Here is a 15,495-nt window from a genome sequence, read left to right as displayed (position 1 = left end):
ACCGAGCCCCGGGGCTTCACTTCCTCCCAGCGCCGGAGCCGTGCAGGTCTGGGGGAAGAGTGCCTGTTTTCTTCTCCGTACGGCCCCGTAGTGACCTGGCAGCCTGTCAGACTGCTTCTGTGTGAGCTGGGGCAAGTCATTCAGCCTCTTTGAAATCACAGGATCTCTTGAAAGGCCAGGAGGAGCGACCCCGGCCAGCTGCTGCCCGGCAGAAATGCTTTCCAAGCTTTTAGGGATTTTCTGGGACAGAGGGGAGGAAGCCCTGACGACTCAAAAGATGTGACGATAGGCTGTGGCTCCTAGTGTTGTTCCTGTCGTTGCAGCCTGTCGTTTACCTCCCTCCCATTCCCCCCCGCCCCAGCCGGTAAATGAAAGGGGTCGCCGCCTTGTGGTCTCCCACAAACGGCCTGCTTTTGCAATTAAACGGTTGAATATGAGAGGGCAGGGGGTTCCGTTGGGGAGAAGAAAAAAAAGGGGCAGATGGTGAGGAAGATAAGGTCCAAGGGAGGTGGGCAGGACCCCTGAGATTAGAGCCGTCTTCTGAGGCCAGAGGCAAATGACCGACAGTGACTGACACCAGCTCCATACCCCTAGGCTGCAGGAAGGAGGAAGGAGAACTGGGGCTTTCCCAAACTGAGCAAATAGGCTGTGGACTTGGGAAGTGGGAATAAATTGGTGAAGAGGAGGGAATTCTGGCAAAAGGGTGAGGAGAGGGTGCTTCCTCTCCAGTGGTGGGGACTTGGAGGTATGACGAGTTTTGAAGAAGTTGGGGTTCTACTCCTTCCCCAAAACAGTATGGCGTATAACCCAAAGTGGACCTCGCTGATGAAGCCCACACCTACCAAGTCTGGGCTGACCATGCTAGGCTTTGCACTGACGTTCCTCCCACCTTCCCTCTCTTCCACCATGCGTCATGGACACAGGGGCTTGGTGCTTCCTTCTGGACAGTAGAATCTGTGCCTGTCATGTTCACCTCACCATTCCACAGTGTCTCCTGTATAGCACGAGGCACAGAACAGACTTAAGACCTACTTGATGTTTAAAAAAAAAGAAACTATATATGTGACAGAAGGAAGGGACAAAGGACTCTTGCTAGAATTAAAAAAGCAAAAATGGAGAAAGTGCTTTTTTTTTGGCAGTACAGAGTCTTCATATCTGTGCGGGGGGCGGTTCTTCTCAAGTTGTGGGCAGGGGCTACTCTCTAGTTGTGGTGAGCAGGCTTCTCCTTGTGCTGGCTTCTCTTGTTGCAGAGCAGGGGCTCTAGGGTGCAAGGGCTTAATTACTCTGCAGCATGTGGAATCTTCCCAAACCAGGAGTTGAACCCTGGTCCCCCAACATTGACAGGTGAATTCTTTTTTTTTTTAATTGATGGATAATTGCTTTGCAGAATTTTGTTGTCTGTCAAACCTCAACATCAATCAGTCATATGTATACATATATCCCCTCCCTTTTGAACCTACCTCCCATTTCCCTCCCCATCCCACCCCTCTAGGTTGATACAGAGCCCCTGTTTGAGTTTCCTGAACCATACAGCAAATTCCTGTTGGCTATCTATTTTGCATACGGTAATGTAAGTTTCCATGTTACTGTTTCCATATAGCTCACCCTCTCCTCCCCTCTCCCCATGTCCATTGGTCTATTCTCTGTGTCTCTCCATTGCTGCGGTGTAAATAAGTTCTTCAGTACCATTTTCCTATTTTCCGTATATGTGTGTTAGAATATGATATTTCTCTTTCTGATTCACTTCACTCTGTATAATAGGTTCTAGGTTCATCCACCTCATCAGAACTGACTCAAATGCATTCCTTTTTATGGCTGACTAATATTCCATTGGCTATATATACCACAACTTCTTTATCCATTCATCTGTCGATGGACATCTCAGTTGCTTTCATGTTCTAGCTATTGTAAATAATACTGCCATGAACAATGGGATACATGTGTCTTTTTCAGCCCTGGTTTCCTCAGGTTATATGTCTAGGAATGGGACTGCTGGGTCATATGGTGGGTTTTTTCCTAGTTTTTTAAGGAATCTCCATACTATCTTCCATAGTGGCTGTATCAACTTATTTACATTCCCACCAACAGTACAGAGGGTTCCCTTTTCTCCACATCCTCTCCAGCATTTATTGTTTGTAGACTTTTTGATGATGGCCATTCTGACTGGTGATGTCATGTAGTTTTGATTTGCATTTCTCTAATAATGAGTGATACTGAGCATCTTTTCGTGTGATTGTTAGTATGTCTTCTTTGGAGAAATGTCTATTTAGGTCTTTTCCCCAGTTTTTGATTGGGTTGTTTGTTTTTCTGGTATTGAGTTGACAGGTGAATTCTTAACCACTGGACCACCAGGGAAGTCCTGGGAGAAGTGCTTTGAAACTAAGATGAGACTTTGAGGAATGCATTCTGAATTTTTGTCAGGACGTCACTATACGTCCAGAATTGGGGGATATTAGTAACCCCATTTTCCAGGCTCAAGTAACAATTGTGATGGCTGAATGAGTAAATAGGGCTTCCCAGGTGGCACAATGGTGAAGAATCCACCTGTCAGTGCTGGAGATGGGAAGATCTCCTGCAGAAGGAAATGGCAACCCTGTCCAGTATTCTTACCTGGAAAATTCCATGGACAGAGGAGCTGGGTGGGCTCCATGGCTGGGGCAGGGGGCGGTCACAAAAAATCGGACACAACTGTGCCACTAAACAACAACAAATGAATAAATGCATGCTGCTTAGACTAGCACCTGACCCGGAGTTCACACTCAATACCAGCAAATACTGCATACATGTGTGTACCAGCAAAAATACTGCACTAAGTACTATTGTACTTACTTCTCAGTTACCTGGGCCCATATCATTTCCATCCAAGGGAGGAAACTGAGGCACAGAAAGATGAAGTGATTTAGGTGGGTGACAAAATTGACAGATCTGGGATTAGACTCTGCTTGTGCTGCCTAATATAGTCTCCACTATTGACTATAGCCACGTGTGACTATTGCCTTTTGAAATGTAGCTGCTCTTAACTGAGATGAGCTGTAAGTGTAAAATATACATCAGAATTTAAAGACTTAGTATAAAAAAAGAATGCAAAATATTTCACTAGTATTAAATATTGAAATGAAAATTTGGACATCTCAAGTTCTATAAATTCCTCAAATTAATACCACCCCCTTTAATTTTGTATTTAAAAGTTTTTATTTTTGGCTTTGCTGGGTCTACCTCGTGGTACACAGGCTTTTTCTGTTTTCAACAAGCAGGGGCTACTGCCTAATTACAGCACCTGGGCTTCTTGTTGCAGTGGCTTCTCTTGTTGTGAAGCATGGGCTCTAGAGCACACAGGCTCAGTAGTGGTACACTGGCTCCAGAGCACATCAGTTTCAGTAGTTGCAATGCAAAGGATTTAGCTGCTCTTCAGCATGTGGAATCTTCCCAGACTAGAGATGGAACCGATGTCCCCTGCACTGGCAGGCAGATTCCTAACCTCTGGACTACCAGGGAAGTCCTGACCCCTTTTGTTTTAAACATCGATAATTAGAAAGGGTAAAATTATATTTGTATCTCAAATTACATTTCTTTGTTTTGGCCAGGCCCGAGGCATACCAACCAGGGATCAAACCCATGCATTCTGCAGTGGAATTGTGGAGTTCTAACCACTGGACGAGTTGACTCACTGGAAAAGACTCTGATGCTGGGAGCGATTGGGGGTAGGAGGAGACGGGGACGACAGAGAATGAGGTGGCTGGATGGCATCACCGACTCGATGGACATGAGTTTGAGTGAACTCCGGGAGTTGGTGATGGACAGGGAGGCCTGGCGTGCTGTGGTTCATGGGGTCCCTAAGAGTCGGACACGACTGAGCGACTGAACTGAACTGAAACCACTGGAAAGTGAAACCATTAGTCCCTCAGTAGGGTCTGACTCTTTGCGACCATGTGGACTCCATGTCCATAGAATTCTCCAGGCAAGAATACTGGAGTGGGTTGCCATTTCCTTCTCCAGGGGCTCTTCCTGATCCAGGAATTGAACCCAGATTTCCTGCATTGCAGACAGATTCTTTACTGTCTGAGCCACCAGGTCAGACCCCTAACCACTGGACCACCAGGGAATTGCCAGTATCTTGAGTTGCTGATCTGCACTACAAATTATTTCCCTGACACTGATCTTCTCAGAGTAGGGGTGTGGGGGAGGGAGGGCAGCTCTGGAGCGTTTATGATTTCTGACACTATCTCCACCAATTCCTTGCAGAACCCTTGCGCAAAGCATATCACCCAGCTTCAGTTTTCATCAGTGAAATGTAGATTATATCGGTATGTACAGCACAGTTTGGAGGAAAGTGAAATAAAGACCCCTGAAGCGCTTAGCACTGGCCTGGGGACAGGGGAGAATGACCATACAAGTTAGCAGGTACTTTGACAATAGCTAGTCTTCTCCTTTCCCTTTTCACTTTCACACATTGGAGAAGGAAATGGCAACCCACTCCAGTGTTCTTGCCTGGAGAATCCCAGGGACGGGGGAGCCTGATGGGCTGCCGTCTATGGGGTCACACAGAGTCGGACACGACTGAAGTGACGCAGCAGCAGCAGCAGCAGCAGTCTTCTCCCTATTTTTATAGGGTTGGTCCCTACCCAGTCTCCCTTTGAAAATTTGGAAGTAGTTTACATCAGCAGTTTGACTATGTCTGGAGTCCACCACCCAGAGCCCTCCTGTGGGGTAAGAAAGAATTCCCCCAAGGGCGGACTGTCTCAGGCCCAGAGAGAGAAGTCCAAGGTCACACAGCCCACTGCAGGTGGAGTTGTGTGAAGTTTAAAACAATGCTGTGAGTCTGTCTTTGAGGGCATTCATTTGACCTCTCTGGTCAGCCAGACGCCACTAGGGGGGTCCCTAACCCCTCTGAAGTGCTATGACACGCTCAAAATGGCGGCACAGCGTGCCCTCAATATTGTCCGCCACACTCAAGATGGCGACGTAAGCGCGCCCCACCCCCGATCCTCGGGGCCGCTTCCGGTTCCGGTGGTTCTGGTCGCCGGCAGGGACACGCGGAGCGCGCTGGGAACAACCATGGCGGACGGTCCGGTGGCGGAGGTGCTACTGCGGCGGCTGGAGGCGGCCGATGGCGGCCTGGACAGCGCGGAACTGGCGACCGAGCTGGGCGTGGAGCACCAGACTGTGGTGGGCGCCGTGAAGAGCCTGCAGGCGCTGGGTGAGGTGAGCCGGGCGGGCGATGCTGGGCTTCCTCGCTTCTGCATCTGCGGTTCCTTCGCCAGGAGGGCTTCTGCCTCCAGACCAGATTCTCTCAGCCCTGGTTAGGGGTGGTTGTATCCGGGTTCAGCCCAGAGTGCGCAGGCGGGGAGTCAGGAAAGAGTGAAGACCCAGGTGCGCGGACGCTCTCGTGCAGTAAATGTCCATTGAGGCATTGGTTAATTTTGAGGGGGTGAGGAGGAGGATGGGGGACGATAAAGACGCAATCGCTGCCTTCGCGCAGGTTGCGGTGTGATGGATATACTCGTGACCGGAGTGATGGAGGAAGCACAGGGAATTCAGAGGTGTTAACTACCACAGCCTTGAAGATCAGGGAGAGCATCCCAAAGGAGATGACAGTTGAATCCGGTTTCTGCACTGAGTACAAAAGCCATGGCACTTTAGGGATCAGTGGGGTGGGAGTGGGGGACAGGCGGTGAGAGAGACACAGCAGAGCCAGATTTTGCAAGGCCTTCTAGGTCTTTATCTCACAGGGGTACTAGGGGGCCATGGCAGGAGCTGGAACCAGTCAGACGTGCTTACTGCCTACATCCGTCTTGGCAGGGGCAGGACGGAGGGCAAAGGGACAAGGGCAGAGACTGGCATATCCCCAAACTAGAGGGTAGCTGGACTGGAGAAGGGGTTCAGGTGATGAAATGAAATTGGGTTCATGGCAAGGTAGGGAGAGCCAGAATGAAGCCCAGCCTTCTGATTTGGACAAGTGAAGGGTGATGGATCCAGAAGGAGAGGATGCTGATGGACCCCTGGGCCACCCAGCAGCCTGGATCCATGAGGCTAGGACTCAGAAAACATAGCTGGACTGTTTTGTCATCAAAGTCATATAATGTGCCCTTTCTGGTGTCAGCTTTTTTTTTAACTGAGTCAGGTCTTAGTTGCTGCACGTGGGATCTTTCCTTGTGACCTCCAGGCTCTCTAGTCTGGAGCTTACTTGTTTTAAGACATATAGAATCTTAGTTCTCTGTCCAGGGATTGAATTTCAGGGATTGAATTTGTGGTCCCTGCACTGCAAGGCAGATTCTTAACCACTGGATCACCAGGGAAGTCCCTGACCTCAGCTTTATTTTTCATTCAATCTTTGACAGAACACAGGGGCTTCCCTGGTGGCTCAGAGGATAAAGCGTCTGCCTGCAATGCAGGAGACCCAGGTTCGATCCCTGGGTTGGGAAGATTCCCTGGAGAAGGAAATGGACACCCATCCAGTGTTCTTGCCTGGAGAAGCCCATGGACAGAGGAGCCTGGCAGGCTGCAGTCCACGGGGTCGCAAAGAGTCGGACATGACTGGGCAACTTCGGTTAGATTTACATACGAGTAAGGGGATATGCGGAGACAGAAATAGTAACCCATCCAGTATTCTTGCCTGGAAATCCCATGGACAGAGGATCCTGGTGGGCTAAGTCCATGTGGTCGCAAAAGAGTCAGACACAAATTAGTGACAGAACAAACAAGGTGATACGTAAGATGTAACTCTTATTTATTCCCAAGTTGAAGATAGGACAACTTCTAAGCATTGGTCAGAATCTTAATCGGTGTTACCAGAAGGAACCAGCAAACCTGAATTAGAAATTAGGCTCCCAGGCTGCAGAGCCTGAGGTCGTCAGCGCAGAAAGGGAGTGAAACTATGGTGTGTGGGATGACAGTACCTTGAGTGATGTGAAACTGACATTTGTGTAGGCTACAGAGGGTTAAGTAGTGGCAGTTTAATGTGGTTCATTGTAAGAATGATGATGATATTAATAGGTAGTAGTAGTTAGGTTTATACAGCACTTGCTGCATACTAAGTGCTCCACATCCTTTTTTGTTTGTTTGTTTGGCCCCAGTGGGTGGCATGCAGGGTCTTAGTTCCTAGTTCCTGGATTAGGGATTGAACGTGTGCCTCCTGCACTGGGAGCTTGAACTCTTAACCACTGGACTGCCAGGGAAGTCCTCTGCATCTTTTCTGCTTAGTTACGCCTCAAAACAACTCTCTGAGTTAAAGCCCACCTTTTTCTCACGTATAAGAAATTTTGCTCAGGGAGGTTAAGCCGTTTTCAGCAAGGTCACACAGTAGGTGAGGAGCAGACCTAGAAATTAGAATGACATGGGAACCTAGGGTTTCTGCGTGTAATGTGGATCCCTGGGGTTTTTCTCTAATATCTGAGTACTGAGATGCAAACACATAAATCATTTCACCTGAGACTTTAAAAATCTTTCCAAGGTTCAGAAGTGGTGGTCCAGTGGCTAAGACTCCACGCTCCCAATTCAGGGCACCTGGGTTCGATCCCTGGTCAAGGACCTAGGTCCCACATGCTGAAACTAAAAGATGCTACATACCCCAAGGAAGGACTTCCCAGGTGGTACTGGTGGTAAAGAACTCACCTGCCAATGCAGGAGAGGCAGGTTTGATCCTTGGGTCAGGAAGATCCCCTGGAGGAGGAAATGGCAACCCACTCCAGTATTCTTGCCTGGAGAATCCCGTGGACAGAGGAGCCTGGCAGGCTACTGTCTGTGGGGTCACAAAGAGTTGGCACACACATGTGCAGCACGAAAATGCTGCAACTAAGACCCAGCACAGTTGAATGAATAAATACTTTATTTTTTTTTCTTTAAGTGATGAAATTTGTTCTTTTTCAGGGAGTACCCTTAGTACTCTACCCTGCTCTCGGAGGTGTGAATCATTTTTGTCATTATCCTCATGTCACAAAAGATCAACCGAGACTCACCTAGGGCAGATCACTTTGCTCGGGAGTGGTACAGCTGGGATGTGAAGCTGGCTTCAGAGGCCATGCACCCCCAGTGGTGTGGCAAGGGGGTGCCTGGATCTGAGCCCTGTCCTTGCCGTGCCCCCCTATTTTTCTACAGATCATCGAGACTGAGCTGCGCTCCACCAAGCGCTGGGAGCTTACCACTGAGGGTGAGGAGATTGCCCAGGAGGGCAGCCACGAGGCCCGGGTGTTTCGCAGCATCCCCCCAGAGGGCCTGCCGCAGAGTGAGCTCATGGTAGGAGCCTGAGGGGCCTGGGGCCTCAGAGGTGTGTTGGGGTGACGGCAGCCCTTGTGCCCGTGCCCCGTTCACTGCAGCCTTGTTCCCCCAGCGACTGCCCAGTGGCAAGGTGGGCTTCAGCAAGGCTATGTCCAACAAGTGGATCCGGGTGGACAAGAGTGCTGCTGACGGGCCCCGGGTGTTCCGTGTGGTGAGTCCCTGCTGGAGGGCTGTGGGCCGGGTGGTCGGGCAGGTGGGCCCCTCGCCCTCGGGGTCTCTCACACCCATTCCTGTGGCAGGTGGACAGCGTGGAGGATGAGGTGCAGCGCCGGCTCCAGCTGGTCCGGAGTGGGCAAGCTGAGAAGCTGGGAGAAAAGGAGCGGAGTGAGCTCCGGAAGCGGAAGCTGCTGACTGAAGTGTGAGTGGGTGTCGCCCCCAGGCTCACACCTGGCTCACCTGCCTGGCCCTGGAGTGGGGGCAGGGACAGGGAGGCGTGCTGCCCATACTGGGCCTGTGTGCTATCGGGCTTTTCCCCACCCCCCTTTACACTGGGGTGGTCAAGTGCGCTTGCCACACTCATGCCCCGACGGGGCCTTTACCTGTGCTGTGTTTCTGCCTAGAAAGATCCTCTCACTGTTCTTCAAGGCAAGTTCTGACAGCATATCTCTGTTCATGTGTCAGCTTAGAGGCCACCACTCTGACACCCTTTCCTCCCTTCGACTTCCATAACAGTTCCACACTTGTAGTCTTCAGCCCTTTTGCCCTCCCTGTTTACTTTCTCTACAGTCCTAAGCACTGCCTGGAATTTTAATGTTTGTTTATTTAGTGATTTTTGGCTGTACCACACAGCATGTGGGATCTCAGTTCCCTGACCAGGAACCAGAGCCATGCCCCCTGCATTGAAAGAGTGGGGTCTTAACCACTGGATGGCCAGGGAAGTGCCAGCACTGTCTGGACTTGTATGGGCTTGGGGCTCTGCCGTCACAGGGCAGACGTCTCCTCGAGCAGATGTAGCAGTTACAAGAACGCAGACTGGAGTGGGGCTGCCCAGTTCACCTCCCAGCTCTGCCACCTGTTAGCTGTGTGACCTTGACCGAGTCACCTGATCTTTCCATGCCTCTGTTTACGCATATGTGAAATGGCTCCTTTTCACACATGGTTATGGGGTGACTTTATCGAACAGAGCCTAGTGTAGAATAAGCTCTCTAAACTTGACCTACTGGGGGGACTTACCTGGCAGTGCAGTGCTTAAGATTCCCAAGCTTCCAGTGCAGGAGGCATGGGTTTGATCCTTGGTCAGGGAACTAAGATTCCAATGTCATGCAGCAAGGCAAAAAAGTTTTTAATTTTTCATTTTTAAAAAGGGCTTCCCTGGTGGCTCAGCTGGTAAAGAATCCACCTGCAGTGTGGGAGACCTGGGTTCGATCCCAGGGTTATAGGAAGATCCCCTAGAGAAGGAAATGGCAACCCACTCCAGTACTCTTGTGTGGAAAATCCCATGGACCAAGGAGCCTGGTAGGCTACAGTCCATGGGGTTGCAAAGAGTCGGACATGACTGAGCAACTTCACCTTCCCTGGTGGTCTTTGCTTAAGAATCCATGCTTCCACTGTAGGGAGCCTGAATTCCATCCCCAGTCGGGTAACTAAGATCCCCCATGCTACACGGTACAGCCAGAAAATTAATAAATAGGCTAATTTGACCTATTATTATCACTCATAGCTCTACGGTTAGTGCCTTGAACAGGCCCTGGCACACAGTAGCTTCTCAATAAATGTTAGTTGAATGAGTATGTGCATGAACATAGGGGTGTAGGTGAGGCTAAATAAGGGTTTCAGGAGACAGTAAGTGTCAGGAAGAAAATGCAGCAGTTACTTGGTGGGTGAAGTGGGGGTCAAGGGAAACGACTTGAAGGAGGTAACAGCGATGTCCTCTGGCCTCAGGACCCTGAAGACCTACTGGGTGAGCAAAGGTAGTGCCTTCAGCACCAGCATCTCCAAGCAGGAAACAGAGCTGAGCCCAGAGATGATCTCCAGGTAGGGGGCAGCCCCAGGGTTGGGACTGGTTGGGGGAGGGTGGTAGGCAGCCCCCACCATGCCCACATACCCTGCACCGTGCCCCCCACCCATAGCGGCTCCTGGCGGGACCGGCCCTTCAAGCCCTACAATTTCTTGGCCCACGGCGTCCTCCCCGACAGCGGCCACCTGCACCCACTGCTCAAGGTCCGCTCCCAGTTCCGGCAGATCTTCCTGGAGATGGGGTGAGCACTGGTCCGGGGGCGGGGCCAGCCCAGGCCTGGGGCACGGGCAGGGCAGTCAGGCCGTGTCTCTCACCAGGTTCACCGAGATGCCGACTGACAATTACATTGAGAGCTCCTTCTGGAACTTCGATGCGCTCTTTCAGCCCCAGCAGCACCCGGCACGCGACCAGCATGATACCTTCTTCCTGCGAGGTGGGTGGGCCCTGCTGCCCCGTGCCATCCGAGGGGCCGGGCTGGGACAGAGCCTTTAGGGGCAGCCTGCCGTCTTATAGGATAAACTCCATCCTTCTCAGGGTGGCCAGCAGAGCCTGTGTGAGCTACTGTCGTCAGCTTCTGTGATCCTCCACCTCCCCCCCTCACCTCAGGGTCTTTGCTGTGCGTTCTGCTGAGAAGTGTCTTCTCCCAGGTCTTCATGGCCACCTCTGGTATCAAATCTCTGCTCACGTGTCACCTCAGAGAGGCCCCCACCGACATGCCCTTGTCCGTCCAGGTTCCTTTTGTTTTTTTGGCTGCACCAGGTCTTTTTTTTCCTTAATTATTCATTTGGCTGTGCTGGGTCTTAGTTGTGACTGGTGGGATCTTCAGTCTTTTTGCAGCATGTTGGATCTAGTTCCCTGACCTGGGATTGAACCCAGAACCCCTGCATTGGAAGCACAAAGTCTTAGCCACTGGACCACCTGGGAAATCCCTGCGTCAGGTCTTAGTTGCAGCACTTGGGATCTTCATTGTGGCATGCAGGATATAGTTCCCTGACCAGGGATCGAACCTGGGCCTCCTACATTAGGAGTGTGGAGTCCTAACTATTGGACCACCAGGGAAGTTCTCATCTCCAGCCAAGCTCTAAAAGCTCCTCACTGCTAGTCTTCAACTTTGGTTCCTATTTCTTCCACAGGCCTCAGTGCTCTCTGAAATTGCATGACTTTCCAAAATAGTCATTGTCTCCCCACCACCAGGAGAGCAGACAAGGCTGTTGTGTGTCTGTTATCCGGCCAGGAGCAAAATGTCATCGTCATCATCACAGCATCCAGAACTTAACGAGGGCAACCATAGTGGTCCAGTGATTAAAGTTTCCAGACTTCCACCACAGGGGTTGTGGGTTTGATCCCTGGTCAGGGAAGTTGCAACAGCCAGAAAAACTATTCAAAACTTACTGGACTGCCACTCTCCTAATCTTCTACCAACTAAAGGAAGTAGACTGTCAGCCCCCTTTTGCAGATGAGGAAACAGGCCCAGAGAGGAAACATCACTTGCCCAGCGCCACAGCTTGTAAGAAGTGGAGCTGGGAATGGATGTGTGACTTTTTGGGTATAGTAAAATTGTATTTCAGGAAGGGAATCATAAGAACTTGCATATTCATTGACTTCTCTGTTAAACCTCTGGGTCACAGCCACAAATGAGACAGAAGCCCTTGCCCTGAGACCCTCATGTCCTCGTTGGGCAAGATGTGCCTTAAATCCTGAGTAAGGAAATGGCAACCTACTCCAGTATTCTTGCCTGGAAAATCCCACAGATAGCCTATGGGGTCAAGAAAAGAATCAGACATGACTTAGTGACTAAACAACAACAAGCTATAAACATGGTGATGCAAGATGGCAGTAAATGAGATGGAGGAACTGACATTGTGTTGGGAGGTGTACACGGTCAATTTAAAATAAAGGCTGCTAGGACTTGGACTTCTTTGGAAGTCTGTTGGTTAAGACTTCGTACAGTATGCAGGGGGCATGAGTTCAATCCCTGGTAGAGGAACTAAGATCTCAAATGCTGTACAGCATGACCAAAAAAAATTTTTTAAAGGCTGCTTAAGCAAAGATAGAAAGAGGTGAGGGAGGGAGCTACATCTGGGGAAGGAAAGTTCCAGGCAAAGGGAATGGCCAGTGCAAAGGCCCTGAGGCTGGCACATGCCCGGTATGCTTACAGATTGGCAGGGAAGCCCTGTGGCTGGAAGAAGTAATCAGTTAGAGGTGGGAGGAGGGAATTCTCTGGTAGTTCAGTGGTTTGCACTCCATGCTTTCACTGCCATGGGCACGGGTTCAATACCCAAGTTGGAGAACTAAGTCCCGCGAGCCCTGCAGCATAGCCAGAAAAAAGGAGGCAGCAGGACCAGGGAAGGTTCTGGCAGAGGAGGGGTATGAGTGACTGCCTCAGGTGTTCCCAGGTGCCCTCCAGCAGTTGCAGAGGGCAGGCGAGGGAGCTGCCTAAGTCACTGTCTGTTTTCCATGTGGTGGCTGTTTGAATAACGCTCATTATTTATTTGGCTGTGCCAGCTCTTAACTGCGGCATGCAGGATTTTTAGTTGCGGCAGGTGGGATTTAGTTCCCTAACCAGGGATTGAACCCAGGCCCCCCGTGCATTGGGAGCTCGGAATCTTAACCACTGGACCACCAAGGAAGTCCCAAGAAATGTTCCTTGACTGACCAGATGTTGCTCTGTCCTGCCCAGATCCAGCCCAGGCCCAGCAACTCCCAATGGACTATGTCCACCGCGTGAAGCGGACCCACTCTCAGGGCGGCTATGGCTCACAGGGGTAAGGGAGGACCAGGACTTTTGGGTGGGGAAGAGGCTGGGGACCGAGAGCTGCATCATGGACTTCCTTGCACGTCCCCCGAAAGGTACAAATACAACTGGAAACTGGACGAGGCTCGGAAAAACCTGCTGCGCACACACACCACAGCAGCCAGTGCCCGCGCCCTCTACCGCCTGGCCCAGAAGGTGTGACTGGGCTCTGGCAGCACTGGAGGGAGGGGCTGGGCTGTCATACTGACCTCCTCACCCATGCCTGGGCCTGGTCTGCCTGTCACCCCCAGAAGCCCTTTACTCCGGCCAAATACTTCTCCATCGATCGAGTGTTCCGGAATGAGACCCTGGATGCCACTCACCTGGCCGAGTTCCACCAGATTGAGGGCGTCGTGGCTGACCATGGCCTCACGCTGGGCCACCTCATGGGTGTCCTGCGGGAGTTCTTCACCAAGCTGGGTGAGCAGGAGGGCCAGTGGGTGGTGTTGGTGGGTAACAGGAAGATGTCTTGGTCATCTGCCTGATTCTCCCCCCAACTCTGTTTGCCTGCCTCCCCACCCAGGTATCACCCAGCTGCGTTTCAAGCCGGCCTACAACCCCTACACCGAGCCCAGCATGGAAGTGTTCAGCTACCACCAAGGTCAGGCTGGAACCCAGTACTGGGGCAGGGAGGGAGGTTTCCGGCTGCCTACGGCTCAGCCCCAGTTCCTGTTCCTGAGGACCCCACCTCCTGAGCTCATTGCCATGCCCAGTACCACCCACATGAGCTGCCCCATCGTGTTCCTGCCTCCACAGGTCTGAAGAAGTGGGTGGAGGTTGGAAACTCTGGGATCTTCCGTCCTGAGATGCTGCTGCCCATGGGGCTCCCTGAGAATGTGTCGGTCATTGCCTGGGGTCTCTCCTTGGAGCGGTGAGTACCCAAGCCACTAAGGGTGTTGGCTGCCTCACTCAGGTGACTTGTCAGGCATGGGGGCCTATAGACTTGCAGCCCCCTCCATTGATTCATTTGAGAAATCCTTAGTGAGCACCTGCTGTATGCCCATTCTGTGCTGTGATTACAACACACATCTCCGCCTCTGTGAAGCTGGGGTGCTGGTGGACCAAGGAGGATGAGAACTGATGAGATAAATAAGTAAATTCAACAAATAAAGCTTAGAGTATGTCCAAAAGCAGTGTTATGGGGCTTCCCTGGTGGCTCAGTGGTAGAGTCCACCTGCCAGTGCAAGAGACATGGGAGACTCAGATTCAATCCCTGGGTTGAGACGATCCCCTGGAGAAGGAAATGGCAACCCATTCTAGTATTCTTGCCTGGGAAATCTCATGGGCAGAGGAGCCTGGTGGGCTATAGTCCATGGGGGCTATAGTCTATGGGGTCAACAAAATGGTTGAATATGATTGAGCGAGCAAACAACCACAACATCGAAAGCAACATTAGAGCCGAAACACAGCAGGGAGAGCTAAGGAGATGTCACGGAAGGCCTCTTGGAGGAGGTGACATCTGAGCAACGATTGGAGGTGGCTGAATTGGTAAGCTGTGAAGATAACTGGGGAAGGGTGGTCCAGGCAGAGGGAATAGCCAGTGCAAAGGCCCTGAGGCTGGAGCAGGCCTGCTGTATATGGAGAACATTGAGGAGGCCAGTGTGACTGGTGGGAGAAGGGAGTGAGTGAAGGGGAAGAGTGGGAAGAGAGAGGGGTGAGGGAGGTGACAGGGCAGATGGTATGGGGCCTTTTGAACCCCAGGGAGGGCTGGGGTTTTTACTCCAGGGAAGGTGGCAAGAGGTTCTGATCAGAAGAGAGCATGACCTGACGTTGTATTAAACCATGTCCCCCCACTCAAGCCCGACGATGATCAAATATGGCATCAACAATATCCGGGAGCTGGTGGGCCACAAGGTGAACCTTCAGATGGTGTACGACAGTCCCCTGTGCCGCCTGGACACTGAACGGGGGCCCCCTTCGACTCAAGAGGCTGCATGACATGAGCTGCCCCAAAACCCTGCTGCCCCCTTGCATCCCTGCCAGTGACCCCCTTGTATTTATGAGGCCTCTGTGAGGCCCATCCCCCTGCCCCTGGTATCTCCTCTTCCTGATCAGCCCCAGGGTCCCGGGGACAGGGGAGCGGGTAGCAGGTTCATTCTGTTGTCCACCTGTGAGGGTGGGCCTTGGGGAGCCCTTGCAGGCCAGCTGTTGGCTAATAAAGTGGGCACGTGCCCTCATCTGGTGCCTTTCCTTATGGGTGGAAGGTGCTGGAGCCCCGGGTGTAAGACATGATGGGTTGGAGGTCTTGGATCCTGGGGACCTGGCCAGCCTGAGCCATATCCCCACCAGAGAAGACTGGCTCCATCAAGCATTCACCAATTTACTTCCTGGTGCCAGGTCTCTTCTAGGTGAAGGGAACAGAACCCCCTACCCCTGTGGGAGGGGAGGCCAGGGTGGTGGTGGGGCCCTGGGAGCCAGGATTCCTACCAATTGGGAGTCAGGCATTGGTGGGATGGGGTAGACAGCCTTA

The 15,495-nt window shown here is 51.7% G+C and overlaps 1 protein-coding gene and 1 non-coding gene across 2 annotated transcripts; one reads left to right on the top strand and one right to left on the bottom strand.

Annotated features, from left to right (window-relative positions):
• The first annotated feature begins 5,021 nt into the window (after window positions 1-5,021).
• FARSA (phenylalanyl-tRNA synthetase subunit alpha) lies at window positions 5,022-15,202 on the top strand. The gene is made up of 13 exons (XM_055431534.2): window positions 5,022-5,202; window positions 8,095-8,232; window positions 8,327-8,425; window positions 8,514-8,632; window positions 10,156-10,248; window positions 10,344-10,472; window positions 10,549-10,664; window positions 12,912-12,996; window positions 13,082-13,181; window positions 13,277-13,445; window positions 13,549-13,626; window positions 13,782-13,896; window positions 14,825-15,202. Exons 1-13 carry the CDS (start codon window positions 5,056-5,058, stop codon window positions 14,961-14,963), a joined length of 1,527 nt encoding a protein of 508 aa, XP_055287509.2. The 5' UTR covers window positions 5,022-5,055; the 3' UTR covers window positions 14,964-15,202.
• Window positions 11,218-11,290, bottom strand: TRNAR-CCU (transfer RNA arginine (anticodon CCU)). The gene has a single exon. It is a non-coding gene; the product is annotated as a tRNA-Arg (tRNA).
• Window positions 15,203-15,495: the final 293 nt, after the last annotated feature.

The sequence above is a fragment of the Moschus berezovskii genome, chromosome 8, assembly GCF_049115385.1.
Source record: "Moschus berezovskii isolate FMDL1 chromosome 8, NW_MosBer_1.0, whole genome shotgun sequence".
Classification (NCBI taxonomy): Eukaryota; Metazoa; Chordata; class Mammalia; order Artiodactyla; family Moschidae; genus Moschus; species Moschus berezovskii.
Note: the sequence above shows the minus strand (reverse complement) of the source record. Positions and strands in the feature narration are given on the sequence as shown.